The sequence below is a fragment of the Pteropus medius genome, unplaced genomic scaffold, assembly GCF_902729225.1.
Source record: "Pteropus medius unplaced genomic scaffold, Ma_sr-lr_union100, whole genome shotgun sequence".
Lineage (NCBI taxonomy): Eukaryota > Metazoa > Chordata > Mammalia > Chiroptera > Pteropodidae > Pteropus > Pteropus medius.
In genome coordinates, this window is record NW_024354503.1 from 4,829,000 (window position 1) to 4,854,069 (window position 25,070).

General features: G+C 53.7%; 2 protein-coding genes across 6 annotated transcripts; one reads left to right on the top strand and one right to left on the bottom strand.

Annotated features, from left to right (window-relative positions):
• Nucleotides 1–443: 443 nt before the first annotated feature.
• SH3BGRL3 (SH3 domain binding glutamate rich protein like 3) lies at nucleotides 444–1,959 on the top strand. Its single transcript, XM_039854907.1, has 3 exons — nucleotides 444–602; nucleotides 1,227–1,394; nucleotides 1,510–1,959. Exons 1-3 carry the CDS (start codon nucleotides 555–557, stop codon nucleotides 1,573–1,575), a joined length of 282 nt encoding a protein of 93 aa, XP_039710841.1. The 5' UTR covers nucleotides 444–554; the 3' UTR covers nucleotides 1,576–1,959.
• A 732-nt stretch (nucleotides 1,960–2,691) lies between these two features.
• On the bottom strand, nucleotides 2,692–24,375 carry UBXN11 (UBX domain protein 11). 5 transcript variants are annotated; one of them, XM_039854903.1, is made up of 15 exons: nucleotides 24,224–24,375; nucleotides 20,388–20,493; nucleotides 19,603–19,631; nucleotides 18,880–18,978; nucleotides 16,375–16,475; nucleotides 15,841–15,895; nucleotides 15,293–15,369; nucleotides 12,822–12,948; nucleotides 6,186–6,397; nucleotides 5,801–5,878; nucleotides 4,660–4,777; nucleotides 4,432–4,535; nucleotides 3,168–3,241; nucleotides 2,955–3,095; nucleotides 2,692–2,875 (listed from the first exon to the last, which is right to left on the bottom strand). In XM_039854903.1, exons 2-15 carry the CDS (start codon nucleotides 20,456–20,458, stop codon nucleotides 2,731–2,733), a joined length of 1,431 nt encoding a protein of 476 aa, XP_039710837.1. In that variant the 5' UTR covers nucleotides 20,459–20,493; nucleotides 24,224–24,375; the 3' UTR covers nucleotides 2,692–2,730. The 5 variants fall into 5 exon arrangements, with proteins under 5 accessions (XP_039710837.1, XP_039710836.1, XP_039710839.1 ...); XM_039854902.1 differs by having other exon boundaries at nucleotides 4,432–4,556; XM_039854905.1 differs by lacking the exon at nucleotides 18,880–18,978.
• Between the last annotated feature and the right edge of the window lie 695 nt (nucleotides 24,376–25,070).

A 25,070-nucleotide genomic window follows, 5' to 3' on the forward strand; every position in this document is an offset into this window, starting at 1 on the left:
GGCTATCTGTGCATTGGTGTGCCTCCTATCTTGATGGGCTAGCCATGTGTGGGTATCCCCCAGGGGACTATGGGGAAGGGTCCCTTGGAACGAAGTTCCTTCGCTTAGGAGCTTTAGGTTTGAAAACAGCCTTTAACGCCTGCAGCTGAGCTGCGCTGTCGTGGCACTGGGGGTGGGTGGTTGGGTGCGGCAAACTCGGGCAAGGTTGAGGCAGCAGCCTTTGCCAAACCCTCGCCCCTGCCTTTCTTGCTACCGGGACCCTTCCCAGCCTTACACTGTGAACCCAGAAAAGAGAAGGGCCCAAGGGCGCTGCCCTGCATGGGACTGAGGTCCTTTGCGCGCCAGGACCCGAGGGGGAGGGGAGGGGACTTGTGTGCTGGGCGGGGTAGCGTAGACCCCGCCCCTAGCCCCCGCCCCTGCCCGCGCCTCCCATTGGTCCCGAGAGCGGTGACTCGCGGGCTGAGCAGGAAGGAAACCGCTTCCGAGAGCAGCGGCGTCGTCTCCAGGCCGTGCAGCTGCTTTTACCGCCGCCTGTCCATCAGTCCACCCGCAGCATGAGTGGTCTGCGTGTCTACAGCACGTCGGTCACCGGCTCCCGCGAAGTGAGTGTGTGTCCGGGGCCCACGCTCAAGGAGAGCGCGGGGTGCCCGGACCCGCCCCCAGGGCGAGGGTGGGGGCGGGTGGGGGCGGCGAGGCTCGGGGCACGGCCTCCCTGGTCGGATCCCAGGGTGTGCCCCGCGGCCTCATCATGAATGCCTTCATTGGCATCCTGGAGCCTCAGCAACCCCAATTTGAACTGCCCACGCCCATCCCCCCACTACTCGGACTCCATTCTCTGCGCTCTCACTACCAGGAGGACCCCGACCGCGTCCTTATCTTGCCCTTCCTCTCCTCTACTGTGTGTATACCTGGGGCAGGGCGGCCCCTTACCAGCCTTCACCCAGGCCTGCCTTACCTTCTCCTCCCAGAACTGGCTCGCTCCACTCCGAACTTTATCCCACTTCCCTTCATTCTGACTCCCCTCCCCAGGGATGGTGGTCCCTCTCTCATGCTGCACCACAGCAAGCCTGAATCATCTTCCAAAGTCCTAGTGGCCAGAGCCCTCCCCTATAGTGCAGAAAGGGATAGGGGGACAAAAGCTCTTGGCCACAGTCCCTCTTTGCCCAGCGTTCCACCCATAAGTCCTCTAGCCTGCTCACTAACCTCTGCCCACCCTCTGCCCCTAGATCAAGTCCCAGCAGAGCGAGGTGACCCGCATCCTGGATGGGAAGCGCATCCAATACCAACTAGTGGACATCTCCCAGGACAACGCCCTGCGGGAAGAGATGCGAGCCTTGGCAGGCAACCCCAAGGCCACCCCACCTCAGATTGTCAACGGGGACCAGTACTGTGGGGTATGGTCCTGTGTGTTGTGGGAGGGGGGAGTGTTGTAGGAGGACTCAGGCCAGAGTCAGACCTGAGACAAAGCACCAGCACTCAGGGGACCACCTCTCATATCCCCTCCCACAGGACTATGAGCTCTTCGTGGAGGCTGTGGAACAGAACACGCTGCAGGAGTTCCTGAAACTGGCCTGAGCCAAGCCCAAACCAGCCCACTGGACTTCACCATCACATTCCCCCAGCCATCGCTGGCCATGAAGGACCTTGTGACCAACTCCCTGTTATTCCTAACCTGACCTTGGAGCCCCTCCCCCAAACCCAGCCTCTCCCCCTCCTCCAACTGTAGCCCCCTCTCCTCCGTTCAGGGGCAACATTCCTTCTTACCCAGTACTCCCAGAAATTATCTTAAGCAACAGCCCAAGTGCTGGCTGTTCTCAGCCGGGCCCTGAGGCTTCTACCCTGCCTGGCACTGGCTGATGGGCACCTTTGTTTCCATTAGCCAGGGCTTTGCCAAAGGCCCCGCAGTCCTCAACTCGGGAGGAGCACCATAAAGACAATTAAATGTCCCATTCCACTGGCGCTGTGTCTGTTTGGTGTGGCCTGGAAATCCTGGGTCCCTGGTCTGAGCGAGGCTGGTAGATGTTCGTGTGCTAAAGCTGTGCTCCTGTGGGCAGGTGGGTTGTGCTGTTCCCTGTGTGGCACCTGTGTGTGATAGTGCATGTGTTTGGATATATGTCTGGCATACACATACCTGTGTGGACCGATGGCTTCTGGAAACTGGGGGTGGGTCCCCCTCCAGTTCACATGCGATAGTGCACATTGACATGTCTGTGCCTTGGTGTGTACTGCACATTTGCATTCCTGTCAGTAATGTTGCTGTGCCATGTGGCTGGCTGCCTGCCTGTGTTCCAGCAGATTGGTTAAGTGGGTGTGTCACGGGAGTGGGTACACAGCCACATTTCTGCCAGTTTGTGGGCCGTGGCTTTGTGCATAGTGTCGAGGAAGTATCTCCACGTGCTTGTGATTCTGTGCATATCTGTGCTCAGGGATCTGCTGGCTGCAAACCTGCACCTGAGGCTCTGCTGCCCCAGCTATGCCTGTGCTGGGGCCCGGCCTTCACTGGATGGGCTTAGCCCTTCTGCGGAGAAAGGACCTAGAGGACAAAGACCCAGCGGCCAGGCCTGCCAGCTGGAGCTCAAGTTACAATGAGGGCCTTCGGCACCTCCCCCTCCCCTGGCCCAGCTGGGCTGGAGAATCTTTCTTGGCGCCCAGCTGGGCTGCCCCTCCATGAGAGCCTGGTGGAGCAGCCGGTGTGGGTGGGCGGGAGCTTTATTCGCATTGTGGGCCGGGTCAGGGGGCTGGCGGCGGAGCCCTGCGCGCCCGCAGGAGCAGTGCCGCGTTGGGAACCAAACCCGCAGCCTGCAGCGTGAGTGCGTCGTCGTAGACCGTGGGCGGGAATGTACTGAAGATCTCGAAGGTGTTTGCATCTACGGCCCTGGAGACCCGGCATAATGAATCAGGCTGCGTCATGGGACCAGAGCCCCATGCGGCCTCCAGCCCCGCCCCGCGCCCACCTGGCCTGTGCGAGCAGGGCGCGCACATCACCGACAGTGTCCTCTGGTCGCATCATCAGCAGGAAGGCCTGCTCGCCATTCTCAGACTTGATGCGTAGCATGGAGAGCGGGGGCGATGGTGATTCAGGTGACTCCTGACTCCTGCGGGCCCAGAGGCTGTCAGTGACCCCATGGCCCATCCCCCAGGTCCTCACCTCTCCACTCTGCCCTCACCTCTCACGCTCAGCAGCTAAAGCAGGCGTCTCCACCACAATCTCCTGGATCCGGGCAGGCCACGGGCAGCAGTTCTGGAAGGCATCGATGGAAAGTGGACAGAGCCCTGGGCCCTGCTGGAGTCATACCCCACCCCGAACCCTTAGAGGAAACATCCCTGACCAGAAAAGGATGAGACCAATGAGCCTAAGGCAGGGTGTTCTGTGTAAAGGAATGCCCAAGGAGAGGAAATGGAAGGGAAGCTTTGGGAGGCAGTTCCATCCTCCACGGTCTTGAGGTGTGGAAACGTAGTGGAGAAGTCAGAACCCCACACTGATTATGACCAGGCTGGATGCCTAGCTGGAAGGCTTCCCTGGAGAAATGACACCTGAGCTGTGACTGAAGGAATAGGAGTCCTTAGAAATGGGATGGAGCGCAGAGATATTCTAGGCACCATGGGCAAAGGTCTCCAGGTCAGGGAAGGCTTCAGAGAGGAGGTGATACATTTGGAAAAGTGTCAGCAGTTCGTAGGGCTAAAGCTGGGAATCAGGTTGGAGTGGAAGAAAGAAAAGGTTAGAGGTGGAAAGAGCACAGGCCTTGAGTGCTGGGGTAAAAGCTTAGCCTTACCCAAGAACCACCACAGGGTTTCAACAAGGAAGAGCCAAGATCAATTTGCATTTTTAAAAGTGCAGAGGCTGCTGGGGGAGGATAGTTGGCAGGGCAGGAGTGGATTGGGGAGGCCAGTGAGACAACTTCAGTTGTCTGAAAGAGACACTCTGGAGCTTAGACTAGGATGGTAGGTAGTGGGAATGGAGAGAAGGAATGGATTCAGGAGAAGTTCTGGAGATCAACAGATCAACTAGGACTTGGCAATATGAGGAGGAGGTAGAGAGTCCTGGGAAACTCAGGTTTGGAACCTTTCACAGATGGAAGTGTGGGAGGATTAGCAGGATGGGGCGTGAGGATGATGAATTCTGTGAGGGCCAGGAAGGGGTCTCCAGGACTAAACTGGATATTTTGGTCTGAACTTCGAGGGGGTGGCCTGGGCCTTGGGCTCAACCCTGGCCTAGACTCTGACCTTCCTCCTCTTATAGCCACCCCCCTGAACCCAGCTCCACAGATCCTAGGAGACAGTGGGATAGCTCTGAAGGACCCATCTCTCCATCCAGGCCCTCCTCAGGGGCCCCCAAGACTGAGCCTCCACATAAGCCACTGCTCTGGTAGGCTGGGCCAAGGTTGATGGTAAAGCCCCCAAGGAGGCTGGAGGAGCTAGGGCTGGCCTCACCTGCAGGGTGTCCCGGATGGGGCCCCGGATGTCAATCACCTCGCCTTTACGGATCACAAACTTGGGGAGACGGTTCAGGAACTTCTCGGGGGTCATCCTGGAACCTGCAGGGAGGGCATTGGAGCCTTGGCCCAGAGAGGGTCTGTGAGTGATAGTGAAGGAGGACATCTGGAGCTTGTTCTATACAGCACCCCCAACCACCTGGCTCAGCCTCAGGGCCGAGCTCACCTGGGTACTCCACTGCGACTGAGAGCTTGCGAATCCTCTGCCGGCCGACCACGCGGCCCTCACCTGGGAAGGGGTCCAACCCAGTCTCTGGGTAGACCTGATTGCGCAGGTCACTCACCTGGCAAGAAGGGAGACAGTGGCAGGCCCAGCTCTTCAGCCCTGGGCCCCACCCCACCCCGTTTGCCCAGGCCCCGGGGACTAGGCCCGAGGAATGGTCTGATGCAATCCCCACTCTACAGATGAGGAAACGGAGGCCCTGGGACAGAGCAGGAGAGCTGCAGCTCATACTGCTGTCGCACACCTGGGCCCTGCTCTTCCTGCAAGCACCCCTCTCCGTGCCAGCTGGAGCCACTTTACTGACATCCTTGGAAAGCCCCTCAGGAGCCCACAGGGAGGGGAAGGATGAGGGTGTTAGGAAAAGGTTAAGCCTTTGCTGTCATCTAGTCTGCAGTGCAGACCCCATCATTGCACATCACCTCCCTTGTCCCCATCGAGGCATACCTCCTGGGCCCATCTTGGCATGTATTGCCTCAAAAACCCCCAATCACGACACGCTATTTCCCAAGCCATGGTGGCACACACCCCCTCATGTGCCCTCATTGTGGAATTCACACACTACCCTCTGGGACACTATCATGCTTTCATCCTGGCACCCTTCATCTCACGCCCAGCAGTGGACTGGCTTCATCTCATGTCCTTTAGTCCCAACACTTGCCCCTCGTGGCATTACCTTCCACCCCAACCAGATGGCTCCAGGAGCCTCTGGGGGAAGCTGGGTCACTTTTGCATAGACTCCTCAGGGACCCCAGGCTGTCAAGGTGTCCTGAATGCTGGAGGGGCAGTGGTACAAGTGGCTGAAGGCTATGCCTTCATGGTGCCAGCAGGGGGTACTGTCTGTTGCTTAGCCACAGGCTGCTGCTGCTGATGATGATGATGTGGCAACTGTGGCCCTGGCAGCCTCCCCACTCCCTTCGCAGCCCTGTGTCAGGCTCACCCTCCTCCTGGAGGTCATCAGATTGGGGTACCCTGAGGTGGGACAGTGGCTTTGCACCTCAGACTGGGTGATACCTAAGGAAGATGTTTGTCCCCAGCCCTCCAAAATCCCCACAGAGAGTGGCTGGTTTGAGGCGCAGCCCATCACCTTAAAAGGGACCCCATCAGGGTACAGGCGCTGGAGCTCTAAGGGGAAGAAGCCATCCAATATATCTCGGAGGCAGCGCTGCAGAGGGAGAAGAGAAAGGGTGAGGACCAGTTAGATCTGTGTGGTGGCCCCCACCCTGCTTCCTGTCTGGATGGCAGGCCCTGGGCTGTGGGCTTACCTAGTAGATTACACTCTGGCCCAGGACTTGGTGGGAGGGGGGGGCGGGGGGAAGCCCTGCAAGTTCAACGTGGACCTCGGTGCCCATGGGGGGCAGGATGGGCCCTAAGTGAGCTGGACACCACCATCTCCAGTGGTGAACAGAGTGGGGAGCACTAGAGAGGCCGGAGTGTGTACGGGCCTGTCTCCCCTCACCCCCGACTCCTACCTGTGTGGAGGGATCGTGGAAGGGCCGGAAGGGCCCATCAAACATCATGATGCCATTCCGGTAGAGCTTCAGTGGGATGGGCTCAAGGGCACAGAGCCGCGCTCCACTGGGCATTGGCGTCACCTGGGTGTCACTGTCTACCAGCTCACTGAGATCCTTCAGGCTGGCCAGCAGCCTGTCAAAGTCCACTTCAGGGGGCACCAATGAATCCCCTAGCAAAGAGGATAGACATCCATGGACCTCTCTTCATGGCTGCCATGTGCCCTGGCTTCCATGCCCCCTAGCATGATGGGTGGTGGGCTTAGCATCTCCTTAAATGACCACCCAGGGAGGAGGAAGGACAACTAACAATAGATAATAATAGCTATCTTTTATTGAGCGTGTACTTTGTGCTAGAGGTTTAATATCTATTGCCCTATTCTCTTTCCATCCCAACCCCACGCTGTAGAGGCTACAATCAACCCCATTCTCAGATGAGGAAACTGAGGGCTATAGAAGGCTAATGGCTTGCCTAGGAATGCACAAAGTGGCAGGAGCGGAATATAATCCCAGGTCTGTCTGTGTCAGGCACAGGGTTAGCAGCTGAGGTCCAAGACGACGACCATGTAAGAGCCAGCAGAGAACAAGCACTCTGTCCATGTTAATTATTGTTACCAACTCTACCTTGTACCTCACATGGACCTCAGGACAACTCAGAGGCTCTGAGGCAGAGGTTATTTATCTCCATTTTACACATGAGGAAACAGGCCCAGAGATGAAAAATACCTTGCCCCAGGCCCCCTGGCAAATTGGAGGAGGGGTTCACTTTAGAGTCTGTTTCTCCCGCCCATCTGCGACATCAGGAGAGAGAGCTTGGGATAAGGACAGATGGCTATTAAGGAGGATGTCTGGACAGCTGCTGGACAGAACAGATGTGAGGCAGATCTCGGGTTGTGCAACTATTTCTGGGTCACAGACCCCTTTGAGAAGCTGACAGAAGTTCCGGCCTCCTCTTCTGAAAAATGTGTTGCATATACAGCTGTGCATAAGCTTCAGGGGGTACAGATGGGGTAGTGGGACAGCCACGACAGATACCAGAGCAGAAAGGGTAGAGGGCAGGTAGGATGCTGGCAGGAGATAGGCGAGGGTCCTATTCTTGGTCCTTGAAGGGACCTGGCTCCCAAGTAAGTCATCTACTAGGCTGTAACCCCACCAAACACTAGTGACCTTCTGGGCCTTCTTGGAGGCTGTTTTTCATCAGGATAGCCAGGCTGCAACAGGATGTGGGTCAGGGCTCTCGAGACCCAATTCCTTTCCCCACGGAGGTACAGTGGCTGTCTGGGGAAGTACAAATATAGTGGCTATTTCCTGTTGCCTTTGCACTGCTGAAACGGTAGACCCCAACTGGCCTCCCCCTCTCCCATACATTTCCTACTGTTGTAGGGGCTGCACCTGCACCCTACCTCTTCATGGGGTCCCCTGGAGTCCCTGAGATTCCCAGGAAAAACTCACAGAGCACAGCATCCCTGGTATGAGTCAGAACAATGTTAAGACACTATTTGCCTTTAACAACTCCTTTCAGAACACATTAGTAAACCTAAAAATAACAGAAAAGCTCATCTCCTTCAACGCCTGCCCTGGTCCTTATATTCTCACAGATGGGGAAAGTGAGGTCTAGAAAGGTCAGACGATTTGGCCCAAGCAAACCACACCCAGCAGAGCCAGGAGGACCACTGGGTAGGCTGACTGGAATTCAGCTGAGTCCTGGGACCACGGCTTTTTCAGGGAGTTGACGGGCATGGAGTGGTCACCAGGGGAGGGGCAAGAAGCCCATAGGTGGATGCCAAGAAGAAATGAGAGGGAAAAGAGAAGTTTGCAGAGAAAAAATCAGCCTGAAGATTGTCAGCCAGTGGACTAGGACGCAGAGAAGTGAAAGCAGTGTGGCTGGGCAGGAATTGGATGCAGCAGAGCGGAGGTGTGGCAAGGGGCCCAGGAGAAAGAACTGTGACTCTGGGCAAAGCAGGGCTGAGAGAAAAAGGCAGGAAGAGCCTGGCATGCGCCTCCACACAGCAGGAAGAGCTCAACAGAAGCCTGGCCCTGTGCAGCGGGGTCACATGGGGTAAGGCAGCTCAGAGGCCATTTCCTCTCTGAGCCGCAGCTTTCCTTTCCATGGAATGGGTCGATAAAAGAAACCTCCGTCCTGCCCACCAAACCCAGCTCCGAACAGACTGTAATGATGACTCAGTGAATGTTTCCTTCGTGCCAAGCACCAGAGACACATACTGCCATTCCCATTTTACAGATGAAGAAATTGGGCCTTGTGAAGCAACATGTTCTGGGTCACGAAGCTTGCAGGGTCCAGGTGACTTTAAGCCTCTGTTCTCAGTGACCACGCAGGCTGCCTCTCAGTGCTGGTTCTTCAGCACTGGGGTCCCTTTCCAAGGAGGGGTGCAGTGCACCGAGATCATCTCTGAAGCCTCATTCAACTTCAAGAGCCCATGATTTTATTAAAAAGGGGAGTAGGTAAGCATGGAGATCAAGTCCAAGCTCCTTGGCCCAACTCCCAACACCCTTAGAGCCTGGTCTCCCCAGCCTCCCCTCAACACGGTCCCCGCCTCATGCTCTAGAGTCACACTGATGTGTGACCCTGGGCAAGTGGGCCAACCTCTCTGGGCCTCGGCTTCCTCTTCTATAAAATAAGAACAATAACAGTCCCCACTTCTCAGGGTTGCTGTGAGGCTCAGGGAAATGCCTGGCAGATGGTGGCTATCGTCACTAACTCCTATCCTCTTGCTCATTGCGGGGCTCAGGGTAGTTCACCTCCTCTGAGAGGCCTTGCTAGGAGCCGCCCCCCACCCGACCTGAGGCTGGGCCCCTATTCTTCCTGGGTTCCTGGAGACCTTGAGTCATTCCCTTAGCCCTCGTCACAGGCTGTTGTCATTTTCTGTTTGCTTGTTTGGCTTTCCAAATACATCAAGTATTCCTTGAGCCCAGGCTAGAGCGTCCAGCCCTGGGCCTGGTCCAGAGCAGGTGCTCGAGAAGCATGTATTGTCTCCATCCCTCCATCCTGCCATCCAGCAAATATGTCTGGAGCACCCATGCTCTGCTAGGCCCAGAGAACCATGGCTATGCCCATGCTCAGAGTCCTGCCCATGTGAGGCTCATAACTGAGTGAAGGAGACAAGGTAAAAAAACAATGACAATGGCATGTGTTAAGCGCCACTGTGGGGGCTGGGAGCCCAGAGGGCAGACCCTGTCGCTATCAGCAGGTGAACACCTTCACTGGACTGTCTGCTGCTGTGAAATACAGTGCCCGAGGCGCCCTGGCATGCCCCGTCTCCACTACTCTGGCAAAGAACCTTGAACAGAAAATGGACCCATTTCCACACACCTGCAAGTCACACCTGCTCTGGGGACTTTACCTGCATTCGCTCTGCTCTGCTAGGGCCACAACCAACACTCTGACCCCTACAGTTGAGAATTGCTGCCTGCTCCCACCTCATCCTGTGCAGGGGATTGTCCCTGCATCTCCCAACATACTCTGATCATTGAGGCCTGGGCGCCTGGCTACCACCCGCCAATCACGTGCATGTGCACATGCCCTGGCCTGTGCTGGGCACTCTGGGGCATCGCAGGGGTAAGCAACAGTGGCTCACGGTCGTTGTTCATCCACCACATAGCAGCCTGTGAGAACGCTCCATTCGCTCCATTCGGTGCTCTCAATGGCCTAGGGGTCAGTCATTCCACATTCCATCTCCTCATTCCACAGATGAGGATTCTAATGCAGGGCCCCTCCCCACATGCCCCGGGGCAGCTACAGCGTTAAAGTACCTTTGCTGGGGCAGGTTAAAAGGAGGGGAGGAAAAGGGGCAAGGCACTTAAGGGACACAGCACAGGCCTGAGGGGGAAGTGAGGATGGGGAGGAGCCTAGTCTGCCTGGAGTCTGAGCCAGGCCATTTCTAGGGGCTCAAGGGGGCCCGGGGTCAAGTGAAGCCTCTGCAGCCCATAACGTCTGTGTGGCTTCCTGAGCAGGGGAGGGACGAGGCAGGGGGTGACCGGCAGGGAGAAGGGGAGAGATGTAGGAGCACTGGACCTTGATGAGGGGTGGGGGAAATGAGAAGCTCAGTGAGGATGGAGGGTTTGAGGGAGGGAGCAGCTCAGAGGGGGACAGGGAAGCGTTCTCAGCCCTGAAGCTCAACACATGGTGGGATCAGAGCAGAACTAACTGTTCCTCTCATGTGTCCACATACCCTGAAGCGCCTGGCACCAAACCCTATTTGATACTCAATATACTGGTAGGGAGGGTAGGGAGAGGTGAATGATCCAGCCTGAGGCCAAGTCCTTGGAAGCCTGTCCCCTTACTGGGCCCTCTTTGTGGACCCAAGAGACCTTCTTCCCCAAGGCAAGAGGCCCAGGCTCTAGAACAAAATCAGTCCCAGTTCAGGCCAATACAGTGCCCTGGCAGGCCACAGGGCCTGTGAGGCATGGTGTCCTAGATTGAGAACCAGAGCATCAGGGCCGGCAAGAGGCCAACTTCGTGGATCCCAGGGGCCCTTGGGGCAGGAGCAGGCTGGCATCTGGGGACAAGGCAGTGAGGGAGAGAAGGGAAAAGCCAGGAGACAGGGGATTCCCAGAAGGAAAAGCTGCTGAAATGAAAAATATGTTGTTCATCTGGCAGAAGAGCTAAACGGAGGCCCCTCCAGGTTGAAGAATCAAAAAGCAAAAGAAGAGGACGCACAGAGGGAGCGTGCATATGGCCAGGTAGCTTTCACGAGCTGCTTTAGCTGTGAAGCAGTCAGCTCCAGAGCCACCCTTACTCTGAGCACAAATAAACAACACAGAGCAGAGTTGGGGGCTACTCTCTTTTGGGGTGGAGCAGGGCAGAGGGTAGGAATCTACAGAGCCAGGGATGGACACCAGCTTTCTGGTCTGACCCCTCCCCAAAGGCACAGAGAGGCCCTCAGCAGCCAGAAGGCGAGCTGCCCTCCAACAAGTCAGCAGGGTCCTGTGAGGCCTGAACCCAGCTCCCCTCAGCAGGGGCCCTGGGCAAAGTGCTGGCGGGGCTTCTGCCCCAGACTTCAGGAACACACATTCTTATAGCACCTGGCCTGCCAGGGCCTCGCCTCTCACCTGGGTAGGGGGCTCCCTGGAGAACTCTTCCCACAGCACTCGGCCCAGGGCTGTTAGTGCATTGAGTGGTTGGAATGGCCAGGCCCACGTCGTCCTGGGCAGCAGGGCCATGCCGCCCCCTGCCCCCCACCTCTGCTCGCATGGCCCGGGAGCCACACCGCATCCCATCTTTGTCCCAAATGGACTCAGCATCTTCCCTCACGGCCATGTTCCCCACATGTACAGTCAGTCAATCACCTAGGCCATGGATTCTACCGCCTAAGTCTCTGCTCTGCGCCTTCTCGCCATCTCGGTCCATACCGCCCTTATACTGGACATCATCTCACCTCTGCCTGCATGACTGTAACTACCTCCCAAATGTGGGAGTCTCGCCCCTCTTCATTCAACAGTCTTCAGACGTCTTAAGTGCTTCAGTTTTCCCATGTGTAAAATGGAATAACCCCTGGCCCACGTCGAGGCCATGTCTGAAAATACTTTGAAAGCTACAAGTGTTGTGCAAATGGAAAGGGGTGTTTTCAGAACAAGCAGTGAGGGAGTTGTGCCCTATGATTTACGGGGGATCTGGCCAAAGCTCAGGCCCGAAGAGCAGGTAGGACTCTCATGTTTTGAGTCTGGGTTTTTATCCAGCAGGAAACTTATGAGATCGAGAGGTTATCTTCTAAACAGTCTCTTTGGGAAGCCATGCTCATGTTCCAATGAGGCTGCCACTGCCTCCGACTGACCGGCCCACTTGTTGGGCCGATGACGTGCAAGGTCAGTACTAGGTACTCTTGTCTAACCCACTGAATCCATGGAGAAGAGCATACTCCCATTGATGAGAAACTGGAGGCTCAGAGGATGGAAGTCATGTGCCAAAGTCACACCTAGAATCGCGGTGGAGTGGAGATGAGGACCCAGGTTTGACCAGCTCCAGAGCCTGGAGAAGTACCTGCTGGGCAACAACCTCCACTCTTTAAAGAGAATGGTCTCGGCTTTGAGAAATGGCCAGTTCTATGGTCCCAAATCTATGGGGCACATCCCTCTGGATATTAAAAGTCAAGTTAAAAATACAAAGTGGTGAGTCCCATAGAAGCAGGTAGATTTCAATGGTCTGACTATAAATGAACCTGGTAAGGGAGCCCAAGGGGAAGCCAAGTCCTGGAATTAAAGGGCAGCTTCCAAAGCAGCGGGATTGCTTTTAAAGGCAACGGCTTTTGGATGGATGACATTTTGTAAACTATAGTGCCTGAGACAAGTGAGGTCTTGTTACATCTTATATCTCTGAGTCTCTGGATCTTTGAAAGATGAACAAGCAGAGATTCTGAGGCGAGACCAGAGGAAGAAAGTGGCAGCAGGTTAGGTGGTCAGTGATGGAGTCTAAGGCCTTTCCTCCTTGCCCTATGTCAGTGGCAAGGTGTGGGATGTCTCAGGACATCTCATGCTTGGAGGCTGGGACATGAATGAGATGGGCTCTGGACAGCTGCTGGCCAAAAGAAAGCTACTGGAGAATTCCCTTTGTAGGAGTTAGGGGTGAACCCTCTACTCTACCTGGCTTCCAGAACTTCTTGACCGTCATCCAGTCCCTCTTGCTACCTTCTGAGTCTGTATGGTCCTCTGAGTCTTCCTGGTCCATGGGCTCGCCCACCCACTGCAGGCCGTAGTCACTGAGGAACCGCTGGAGGGAGAGAAGGGATAGATGCAGGGGGTACTGTCAGCTCAGCCCCTTGCCAGGGAAGAGGTGGCATCTGCTCAGTCCCCAGCCTCAGGCCTCAGCTCCCAGATGAGATGGGCCTGGGGGTCTTGGCTACTTTCTGGCTGTGAACTTGGGAAGCTACTTCACCTCCTAGAGCCTCGGGCTTCTTATAAAATGAAGATGACAGCACTTGCCCCATAAATTTGTGAGGAGGACTAAGTAAAATAATTCATGTCAAGTACTTAGCACAGTGCCTGGCACAAGTAAGAACTCACTGAAGGCAGCCATTATGGTGGTGGGGAACCGTAGGGGTCTGGCCTGAGGAGGAGGGGGAGGGGCAGAGACGCCCCACTCTGCAGGACTGAGAGGATGTGGCTACCTGCACGCAGCCTCCCTAGGCTGGGTTTCACATCTCTGCCACAGGAAAACTTCTGAGCTGTCTACATTTTCTGTTGCTGGTTCAACCCCCTTTCTCCCCTTTCCACTCCAACCTGGCCTCCATCTCCACAACTCACTGAATCTGCTAATGTGCAGCCACCAGCCACCCGCCCTGTGCCAAACCCGGTGGGCACACTTCTGTCTTCATCTCTTGCAACACATGGTTCCTTTTCAGTTTCACATTTCCAACCGTCTCCACGTAGATGTGTAACAGGCATCTCAAATGGTCACTACTCTTTGCCCCTATCTCCAACCTCTTCCTCTCCAGGTCTTCCGCTTTTAGTCAATGGCACCCCCTCCACCTAGGCCTTGCCCATGACCCATTCCTGTTTCCCCACGACCTTTAAGGCCTATGGGCACCACCTCCAGGCTCAAATCCGTCCACTCCACTCCACACTCCTCTGCTGCTACCCTTGTTCAAGCCACGGTCCTCATGGACAATTTAAAGTGAGCTTCTACTTGCCTTTCTCCATCCACTCCTCTAACTGAAAGCTTCTTGTAGTTTCCCATTCTTGAAGACCTGAATCTGATCCCACACCGTCGGCGAGCCCCCCATAATGTGACCCCTGTGGCCTCATCTGGTTCTCCCTCTTGTTCCTACAACCGCCTACCATAAGCCAAGTTTCCGTGGTGGGAGGTGCTTTTCATTTCTTCAGCCTGGATCCTCTTTCTCAGCCTCCCTTGCACCCTCCAGATCTCTTGCCCAATGTTACCCCGCAGAATGGCCCAAACCCCAGCTAGTCTCTATTGTGTCACCCACTGAAATATTTCATCTATTCTCTGTACTTGTGTATCTTTCTGTGTACTTGTTTACGCCTCTGTCCAGTCCAGACTGTCAGCCTCATGGCCAAGGCTGCCTCATGACAGGGACACAGGAGATACTTTGTATGAGTCTGTTAAACTAATGAAGCAATAAATGTGGGAAGGCTCTGAATGTGGGGACCCCAATGCCCTCTGCCCTGAGGTTCTGGGGCATAGCCCTCACCCCCTGTGGCAGCTACTCAGAGAAGACCCATGGGCTGCCAGCATTCCCGCCAGGCTGCTCAGGAAGCAGCTATGTTTCCCCACAGTCCCAGGTTCGAACAGGCAGTGGAGGGCAGGGGTGGGGTGGGGTGGGAGCTCAGCTGCAGCTGTGGCTTGAGAGTTTGCTGCTGTGGTCTTAAATTAGGCTGGGACTTTGAAAACCAACTGTGTGTGGAGAGGGAGAGGTTAGACCCCAGGAAGGGTTTCTGGTAGGGCCAGTGAGGGAGCAGTGGGTGCTGAGGAAGCACACCTGCCCAGCCCTCCCTTAAACGAAGGATCCCTCCAGTTTGAGCCTTGCTATATGAATGGGAACAAGGAAGGTGACAGTGAGTGACTGAGATGCTACGTTCAGAGGCTGGGGATAGCTGTGACCAATTTGGTAAACATATGGCCAAGCACCAAGCACTAAACAGGGGGAAAGCGGTCCCTCCCCTCCCCTCGCCTCCCCCACAGCCCCGGGGAGCCTGGGGTGTTCTAAGGAAGCAGCCTGCCCTGAGGAGGGGCCCCCACCTTGATCTGAGACTGAGATGAGTGAAAACTCGCCAGGGAAAGGTAGGAAAAACATTTCAGGCAGAGGGATCGGTATGGGCCAAGGTCTGGAGGTGAGAAAGAGCACAGTGTGGCCCAAGAATCAGAGGCAGGGACAGTGGCAAGAGGGGAGAGTGGCTCAAGGTGAGACTGAAGAGGAAGCCCAGGCAGATAGGAGGGGTGTGTGCCGCCCCGGGCACCTTCCTGGCTCTTTAAACTCTGGGTTACTCCTGAGTGGGGGAACACAGAGCAGGGCCTCAGTGTGGGTTGTGTGGTGAGGGGGCCCAGGAGGGGTAGGCTCTGACCCAGTTCCTGAGGTGGCAGCTGCCTCTCTCACCTCCATCTCCCCAACCTGCCGCTGCAGCTGTGCACACATCGTCTCCAGCTCTTTTTGCTGCTGCGGGGACATCTGGTCTTTGGTAGAGATGGAGAGAGGGTCTGCTGCCCCGGCACGGAGGCTGCCAGGCCACCTCCGGCCTTGCTCAGAGCTCTTCCCTGAGGGTCATCTGGAGAAGCTGCCCCTTGAGAACTTGAAGGATACCCAAAACTGCCTCTTGGCCTCTCCCCCTACCTGAGAGGGGATGCCCTGGCTGACTATGAGGAGACCACCACCCTCGTGGAGCGAAGCTTCACCCTCTGAGGGGGCTGCATTCCCTCCAGGCTTTTGGTGGAGCACCCTGTGCTGGGCTATGTCTGTACTCAGGAGACTCATTCCCACGTAGGAGGGCGGAATCCTGGGTATGTCACTGCCCCTATCTGAGCTCAGCTGTCGAGACCCGACCATAGGACTCAGCTCCATGCACTTGAAGCCCTGATGCTCAGGGGTCACCAACCCAGGGGAGGTGCAACAGGAGGGCCAACCAGCCCACTGAGAGAGCCTCTTACCCTCTTGTTCCTGGAGGGTCTCCACCAACTCCTCCAGGGCCCGTATCTTCCGATCCTACGGCAACAAGATGTGGGGGAGGGAAGGAGGGGGCAGGCAGGCTTGGTGGTTCCCAGAGCCCAAGGAAGCCCCTTCCAGAAGGAACGATCCAGAATTTTTGCCTCTGTGGAAGCACTGGGGAACTTAGAGCCCCTGCCCTTGCCACCCTTTGGCACCGTTCTAAGATGGCCCTCGTGGTTCCACTAAGGTGGAGCGATCCTGAGTGCCCAGCACTCAGCGGCCACTGCTGTCACCCAGTCAGAGGTCTATGGGCCTTGCTCAGCCGTGGAGAAGACCTCTAGCCTCTCTACTCAGGTGACAGGTACCCAGGACAGTCCCAGGCCACTTCTGGCCCTCAAACTAGGCAGTTCAGGGTGGGAGATGGTTCTAGAACCCATCCACTCTGGCCTGTTGCAGCAGTAGCTTCACTGACCACCCCAGCCTGGGCCCCTCCAACCCTCAGACTAGACCCTGGCCCTCTCCCCATGGGGGCCCACCTTGCACAGCATCTCGTCAGCCTGGGCCTTCACCTGCCGCTCCAGATCCCGCACCTTCCTTGCCATGGTGGCCACCAGCTCCGAGTCATGGGATACAGGGACTGCCAACCAGATAAAGTCCTAGAGCCCAGGCCTCAAGCTGAGGCTGAAGTATGGGGGTCCAGGGAAGGGGGAGAGGGATCCCCAGGAGTGAAAATAAGAGTAATGACAATAGCTACCACCTAGACAATAGGGACCATCCTAAACACTTTTCATAAATCAACTCATGTCATCTTCGCAACATGCCTCAGGAGAAATGCTTTAGGAAACAGACACAGAGAGATTCTGTAATTTGTCCAAGGTGTATGAGTAAGTGGGATACCATATGGGTCACATCTTATTGAAGTTCACCCTCGATCAAATCAAGCCTCTAAACCTCATCCCTAGTTTACAGGAAAGACAGAGGATAGTGAAGCAAGTTAAACAGCCGACAAAGCCACAGCGTGAGACATTCTGCAAGACAGGGGCCCCGGACTCCTCAAACAGTGCCATTTTCAAAAAGGCAGGGACTGTTCTACAAAGTTCTACATTTTCAAAAAGGCAGGGACTCTGTTCTATTACAGTCAAAAGCAGCACATGACCCTCAACTGGCATCTAGATCAGGAAAAAAAGAAATAGCTATGAGAGATATTTTGGAACTGGGGAAATGTGAACGCAGAAGAGATGTTAGCGGGGATTACTGAATCACGCTCGTTCCTAGGTGTGATCACAGTATTGTGCTTATGTATACGCTTATTCTTAGGAGATGCACACTGATGTATTTAGAGGTGAAATTTCATTCTACCTGTAATTGATTTCTAAGTGGTTCATTGAGGAAATACATTTACATTCATGCATGTGTGTGTGTGTGTGGAGAGAGAGGAAGCAAATGTGGCAAAATGTCAGTAATTGTCGAATCTAGAGTGTTCACTGTACTATTATTTCAACTTTTCTGTATAATGGAAATTTTTCAAATTAAAAAGTCTGAGAAAAGAAGAGAGACATAGGAAGAAGCAGGTGCTCTTCTTTCCCTGCATGTCGTCAGTATGTGTGAAGCAGGAATGGCAGACGCCACCGTGCAGCCACGTGGGGTTGACGTGACAGGTGGCTCAGTGGGAAGACAGAGAAACCTGAGCTTTCGACGAGGTGTTTGAGTCGTTGGCGTAACATAAACTTGGAGCTGCTGCTTTAGGTCTTCTTGGTGTGTGGGATGGTAAGTTCTCCTTGATGTTCATGCTAGTTGAATAAGGATTTTCTTTGACTTGCAGTTAAAAGCTTCTTGACTGATACATGGATGTTTGGGAACTCAGAGCTCTGAGCAAGGCAGAGCAGAGAGAAAGAACCCAGGCAGGAGGAACATCACACTGAAAAGCTAGAGGATAAGAAGGAGCTAGCAAAGAATGCTGAGAGGAAAAACTTAGGAGGCAGGAAGACATCTGGGAGAGGGGTGTCATGGCGACCAAGAGCCTGGGGTGTTCTGAGGAGGGAATGGTAAACTGGAATGCTGCTGTGCAGAGCAGTGAGATAGGACAGGCAAGTCCTTATATGTCATATGGGGGCGGGGGAGACACTGGCTGAGAGTGGGGTGAGGAGTGAGTGAATGGCAAAGTTGAGGTCTAGAGAGTAGGTGGATGGCTCCTTAAGGGGAGGACCTGCTCATTATGGTTACTATTCTGAGTGTCTCCAGCAGAGGTGAGGAGATCTTTTGTGACTGAATGGCTGTGGGGCCAGGCTCTTTCTGTCTCCGCTTCCACTTCAATCTCCCTCCCTACCTGTTAAATGAATGAGTGCTGGCCTAAGTGTTCCCATTCCCACTTCAAAGAGGTGGAAATGGAGCTGGAGAGACAGGAAGTTGCTCACCCAAGTATCACAGCTAGTGGAGAACTCTAACCTCCCCAGCTCCTCTAGACTCCCAGCTCAGACTCTGACCCTGCGCTCCACACAGCTCATCCTGCCTGCCATGTCTCCCCTCTGCCCAGGCCTGCTCAATCCTACCTCCTCTGGGAAGTCTTCCTGCTGAACCCCATCCCACGTCAGGCACCTCCATGACCACAGTGAAACCACAGCCCTTTGTGGATGCTATGGGTCAGGCGAGGGCTATCTAGAAGACTTTGGGCTTTGCCCAGAGCCCTGCAAAGCAGTAAGCAGATGTCTGGAGACGGAGCTTTACCCTCAGGCCCTTCGTTCCTCAGACGCTGAGTCCTGGAACCACTGTCATCACACTTGGTGGTGACTATAGCCAGGTCCACTCCAGAGACACTAGCTACAGCCTGGCCTATGGCTTGGCCAGACCTCCCAAGCTAAGGACAGGGCCCATGTAGCTTTATGCCAAACCAGGCCCTGGACAGGCACATGGCCATGATCAACCTCAAATGGGAGCAACTGCCTTGGACTCAGCAGGAGGGGATAGGTGCCATGCCTCCCTGGGCCTCGCTACTCTGGGGCCCTCTCCTGCTGCTGGGACCCCTTTAGGCCTCTGCTCCTCACCTTGCCTACTCACAGGAGCACCTATTCGGCCATAGCAGGAAGGGACAGAGATCCTTTCTTCTGAGCTGTGTCCATCATTTGGCATATCCACCTCATCTTCTGCAGACAAGGGTGTCCAGGTCGCTGCTCTGGCGCTAAGGCCCAGAGGAAACTAGGACCCTGGGCCCTAGCCAAGATGAAGCAGCCTGTACTCTGCCCCAGCAAGCGTATGAGGATAGGAAACTTGGGGTGTTAGTGAACAAAGACCCAACCAAACGAGCCTCTTATAGTTCTCCCAGCCTGGCTCCTGGGGGCACTTGAGTGACCAATGCCAGCACTTCAGTGGGTACAAGAGTGGGGTGGGGATGCAAGGATCTGAGCCTGCAGGAGTCAGGGTAGCAATGTGAGGACAGGTCTTTAGGGAGAAAAGGCTATTATGGGCTGGAGGAGGCTGCCAAAGGAAGGAGGGCTGGGATTTTGCCCCCTCACGGATTCTCGGCATTCACTGGGTAACCCCAAATGTTAGTGATGACATAGCCACTAGGGGTGTGGGGCCTCCTGATCTGACAGCTGCCAGGAGGAAGCCCCATCCTCAGTGGGGAGTGGGACAGCTGTAGGTAACACTGGCATTGCACCAGCTGCTCTGGCTGACAGGAGTGGTCATTGAGCTCTTTCTCTGCCTACCCGCAAGGAGACGCAGCGGATGGGACGTGGGGCGGACACAAGGGCAGAGCCCACACTTACCATCTCCATAGAGTTTTATCTCTCGCCTCCTGGGAAGCCGGGCAGGAAGGAGAAGGAAGACAGACAGGTTAGGACCCTCTGGAGTGTCATCAGGGGAGACTCTCTGGGCAGCAAGCCCCAGGGAGCCTTAAGGCGATGGAGGTTAGGCCTCTGCCTCCTGAGGACATCCATCCTCAAATCCCATCCCGGCCCTGGGACAAGCCAAGGGGCAGGCTTCAGGGTGCCCAACTCCTCCCAACAGAGAAGGATGGGGAAGAGCTGGAGGGCAGAGTCTTGGGTAGAAGACAACAAAAGTCCCCAGGTCCAGGAGCCCAGCCCCAGCTCTGCTTTGAAATAACTGTGGGACCCCAGGCCTATGGCTCAACCTCTCTGGATCTCTTTGGCCTACAAATGACTCAAGTGGTATTCAGAAGAGCAAGCAGGGAAGTAAAAAATGCTTTGAAAAGATGAAAGACAGACGTAAAGGATTCCCTCTGCTGAAAGCCCAGAACATGGCTGGGCCTAGGACAGGTGCACCAACAGTGTTGGCAGAATTCATGCAAATTAATAAGTAGATGGGTGCTGAGCCACTCCCATGGGGCCCATACCCTACTAGAGGGTACAACCCAGCGTGTGCTTGACACAACGTAGAGCCTCCTAGAAGGTATAAATATAAGGTGGCAGGGAGAGCTACGTGACTCCTTATTGTTCTCCCCAAGACACTAGGAGTCATTCTCCTAGTCCACAGGAGGAGCCAGGAGGAGGCAGGGGCATGGACACAAGGGCCCCAGAGGCCAGCCCCTTACCTTGTATTCACAGGCTCCGATTGCAGAGGCACTCTCCGAGTCTTGCCAAGGGAAGCCAAAGGTGAGCTCATAGTTCTCCTTCTAGATTCTAGCTGTCAGGAACTCCCTGAGTAAAAAGAAGAAAGTCAGCCCTTGGGGCCATTCATTCAGGACCAGAAAGTGGCCTGAAACTTTCTCTTCCATGGTTACTTTCCCCTGAGGGAAGACTGTCCAGGGAGCAGCACCCTCACTGCTTCCCTCTGCCCTTGCTGAGGTTTCTGGAGGGAGCTAGGCCTCAGGATCCCTGTGCCCAATATCTGCCTGTTCCTCTGATATACCATTCTCTGCTCTAATCCTGGAGGCCTCTGTCCTGGTTGTGCCTGGGAACAGGCAATGGGGGTAGGTTGGGGTGCAGAGATGGGCCAGAAGCCTGGAACTTCCCCAAACTTAGAGCCTAGGCATGAGACTACCTAGGAGGCATGGGGCTTTTGTCCATCCATCAAGGAACTGGTTGACACAAAGCCCAGGTGTCCCCTCCCCTCCTACCAGAACTCAGGTGCTACTGCAACATCTCAGAGTCGGGGAGGGGCAATCTGAGTGCAGAATTCTACCAAGACACGGTCTGCATGGCAGGGAGGTCAAGAGTCCAGGCTCTGGACAGGTTCTACATCCACCAGTGTAACCTGCGCCTCAGTTTCCTTTAGTGTAAAGTGGGTATGGTAATAGTACCGGGTAGGTAGGGTTACCCAGGAGGTTCAGAGATAACATACATAAAGCACTTAGCACAGCACTGCACTCAAAGGAAGCACTTACAAATGTGAATTATGGCTGTTGTTGCTTTTATTGTTATTGGAACATGGAGGGACACTCATTAATCTTGATTTCCCTCCTTTACTGCTTCCTTTTGGAAAGATGAATGCACATCAGGGACGTAATTAAAGGGCACTACTCTATTCAGTGAATTAAGTAGTAGTATATTATATGGCTGGTATCTAGAAATCCTAGAACCACTTTGGAAATGTGTGGCACTGGCCGGCCCTACCCTGCTCTTGAAACTGCCCAGCAAGGGGACCTGTGCCGCCTGGAGGCAGCCTCCTCTGACTTCATTCTGGAGTTTAAGATTCATGCTCAGCCCCTTTCTCACAGAAGCCCTCCAAGAACCAGGCCCAGAGTTTCCCTGCCCGGACCATCCAGCCTCCCACATCTGCCCCAGCCTGCCCCAACCCCTGCTGTCTTGTCCGGACATTCTCATGGTTTGTGTGGCCAAGTGTAAAAGCCTCTGTCATTCCCTCGATCAATCTCCATCTTATGCCAGAGGGATCTTCTTAAACACAAAACTGACATGTCATTTCCCTACTAAGAGCTCCCAGTGGTTCCTTCTCACTCACAGAAAGACATTCACAATTCCTTAAAATGGATGATCTATCTGGTCTCTGCCCGTGTCTCCTGACCTCATCCTTCCTCTCCCCTCCCACATCTGAGCCACTCTGAACTGCCAGCCTGGCCTCAAAGGCACCAGGCCTTTGTGCACATGGCTCCCTGCTTGGAACTCCCTCCAGGAATGGTCTCCCACTCCTAACTACACCTTTCCTTTGGCTGGGCTAATTCCCTCTAACTTTTTTCAGTTTGTTTCTGTTTGTTCTTTAGTTATATTTTAATTTTTACTTTAAAATTATTATAGATTCACAAGAGCTTAGGAAAACAGTAGAGAGGTCTTCTGTATCTTTCACCTAGTTTCCCACGATAGTTACATTTTACATAATTATATGTGTGTATCCTTCCATGCCATATCATCCCATGGGTACATTTGTGTAACCATCACTGCAGTCAAGATACAGAACTGTTCTGTCACCATTTACATCTCCCTTATGCTACTCCTTTATAGTCTTGCCCATGATCCTCTCTCCATCATCCCTAACCCCTGGCAACCACTACTCTGTTTTCCATCTCTATAATTTTCTTAATTCAAGAAGGTTATATAAATGAAATCATACAGTATGTGAACTTCAAAAAAAAAAAACAGCTTTATTGAGACATAGTTACCATGGTGAATATCACAGAGTTGTGAAACCATCACCACAATCAATTTTAGAACATTTTCATCATGCTAAAAAGCCCCAGGCACTGTGTCTTTAGTGGCTCAAACTGTCCTGCATGAATTCCCACCAGACCTGATTATCCCTTCCTTCTTCCAAGTCTCATTGCCATAATGACCCCTCAAAAGAAAATGGTCAAAAAGACAGAAATTAACAAGTGTTGGTGAGGATGTGGGGAAACCGGAACCTTTGTTGGACTGTAAAATGGTGCTGTGGAAAACAGTCTGGCTGTTCAACAGAAGTTTAAACACAAACGATTACCTTATGGCCTAGCAATTCCACTACTAGGTATATATCCAAGAGAAACGAAAACTCACGTCCACACGAAAACTTGTACACATGTTCATAGCAGCATTATTCACAGTAGCCAAAAGGCAGAAACAACCCAAATGTCCATCAACCAATGAATAAACAAGTGTGCTATATCCTTATAATGGAAGATTGTTTGGCAATAAAAAAAGGAATGAAATACATGCTACAGTGTGAATGGATCTGAAAAACATTATGCTGAGGGAAAGAAGTCAGTCATAAAAGACCACATGTTGTTATGATTCCATTCACATGAAATGTCTAGAATGGGCAAATTTATAGACACAAAGTAGATTAGTGGTTGCCTAGGGCTGGGGGCAGCTGAGGAGTAAATGGGGCGAGGAAGCAGTAATTGCTAAGGTGTTTTTTTAGGGTGATAAAAATGTTCTAAAATTGATTGTGGTGATGGTTGTATAACTCCATGAATATACTAAAAACTTGAAATTTATATTTTAAAGAGGTGAAGTATATAGTATGTGAATTATATCTCAATAAAACTATCATAGAAAAAAAAAAAGGACCTGGCCCCCAACTCAACATCAGCCCTTAAAATAAGCTCCTCCTACTTCCCGGTTCTTAATGGGACCCCATCATCCACCACAAAAATTTTCTCTCCGTCCTTCCCTCTTAATTCCATTAGTTACCAAACCCTGCAGGTTAAACTCTGTAAAGTCTCTCACACATAGATTCTCCTTTCTATGACCACTGTTAGCCATCCTAGGGGGCTCTCGCTGCCCTTTGAGGCTGTCACAGTGTCCCGCAATTGACTTTATTTCTTCTAGTCTAACTCCAGGCCAATCCAAAACACACTGTCTCCTGATCAATTTTCCCATGTATCATAGGAGACCCCTGAGGGCTACGACTGTATTTTTCCATCAGTCTGGGGACTCCTGAGCGTGCCGGGCTGTGTCTTCTATTCCCTCAGACAGGGGTTTCCTCAGGACAGAGCCATATTTGCTCCCTTCACTTGGGGGGCTTGCAGAGGCAAACTGCATTCTCCCTCAGGCCAGAGACGCCTAAAAGTTGGATTGTCCTCCCCTTCATACTCGGTTGTGCGGGGAAAGCTGTGTCCCTCTACGCCTTTGGGACCCAAGCCAGGACTGTGCTTGACTGACAACATCCTTCGTCACACCTCCTTGACATATTTGCTTCCCCCAGGTCAGACTGCTCTCTAGCGCCTACAGGGGCCGGCAGGCTGCACACTTTCATTCCCTAGATCCCCAGCTGGAAGCGTTCACTGCGCGACTTCTTTCACCACCAAACCCCGCCCTGGGAGCCGCGTCGCCCCCTCCCGCCTCCATGCGTAGCCATGGTAGGCAGGGGCCCGAATCAGTTCCCAGGACACGGTGGGCCTGCTGGGGAGCCGGGACACGGGTCCGCTGGGCTCTCGGGGCGAGGCCCCAGCCAGTGTAGGGGACTCCGCGGGCAGAAAGGCCTCGGTTGCCGACTCACCATGCAGGGCCTTGTAGCCGTCCCGCAGCACCGCCATCTTGTTGTCACGCGGTTTCCCAGGCGACCAAAACCCATGCGCTTCTCATTGGCTAATTCGCGCCCCTGAGCAACCAGTAGGCAGCGGAGGCATCTGTGCTCGGATTCTATTGGCCAAGAGAGTCTAAACTCTTCCCGGGATACTCTAAGTCCCAGAATCCATCGCTCTGAGAGTACTCAGGGTCTGAGGAAATGGAGGGTTCATTAATACCACCCCGAGGCGCAGAAAGCGAAGAACCTGGGGTTAGATTCATGAAATGCTGGAAGCCTCCAGACCTGAATGTGTAATCTCGATAGTCCCACTGTTTTGCTAAATTGATTTTGGGGAAAATTACTTATCCCCCTGAGCTTGTTTCCCCATCTGATCAGTACAATACTTGAGTGGGGCTGTTTTGAGCATGAATTGAAATGATGAAAATACTTAATAAATGTTTCTTAAATCGGAATTTCTCTAACTTCTTGACAGGATGGGTGACTCTCTGAAGGGACGCTCAAATTCTAGTTCTTCTGTGTAAAAATTCCTTCCCCTCCCTGAGCCTCATCTGTAAAATTAAGGTGTTAGATTAGAGCAACTAGGCAGTTTAGTTAAGAGCATGGATTTTGGCTTCAGGAGTACTGGCTCCTGATTTGTGTGCCCTTGGGCAAATTATTCACCTTAGCTTCTTCATCTGTAAAATGGAAATAATACCCACCTCACAGGGTTGCTGTGAAGATTAAATGAGGTAATATATGCAAAGTACCTGTCCCAACACTCACACAGAGTATGTTTTCAGAAACATTTCCTGTTTTTAACTGTCATTACCATTATCCC

Excerpts from the sequence above, each read along its gene's own strand:
- SH3BGRL3 (XM_039854907.1), top strand. The coding sequence starts at position 555 with ATGAGTGGTCTGCGTGTCTACAGCACGTCGGTCACCGGCTCCCGCGAA. Across the intron at positions 603-1,226 it reads CGGTCACCGGCTCCCGCGAA|ATCAAGTCCCAGCAGAGCGA; the intron begins GTGAGTGTGTGT and ends CTCTGCCCCTAG. Across the intron at positions 1,395-1,509 it reads ACGGGGACCAGTACTGTGGG|GACTATGAGCTCTTCGTGGA; the intron begins GTATGGTCCTGT and ends CCCCTCCCACAG.
- UBXN11 (XM_039854902.1), bottom strand. The coding sequence starts at position 20,458 with ATGAGCTCACCTTTGGCTTCCCTTGGCAAGACTCGGAGAGTGCCTCTG. Across the intron at positions 19,632-20,387 it reads TCGGAGCCTGTGAATACAAG|GAGGCGAGAGATAAAACTCT; the intron begins GTAAGGGGCTGG and ends CCGGCTTCCCAG. Across the intron at positions 6,398-12,821 it reads CAAGAAGTTCTGGAAGCCAG|GGGATTCATTGGTGCCCCCT; the intron begins GTAGAGTAGAGG and ends CCTCTTTGCTAG.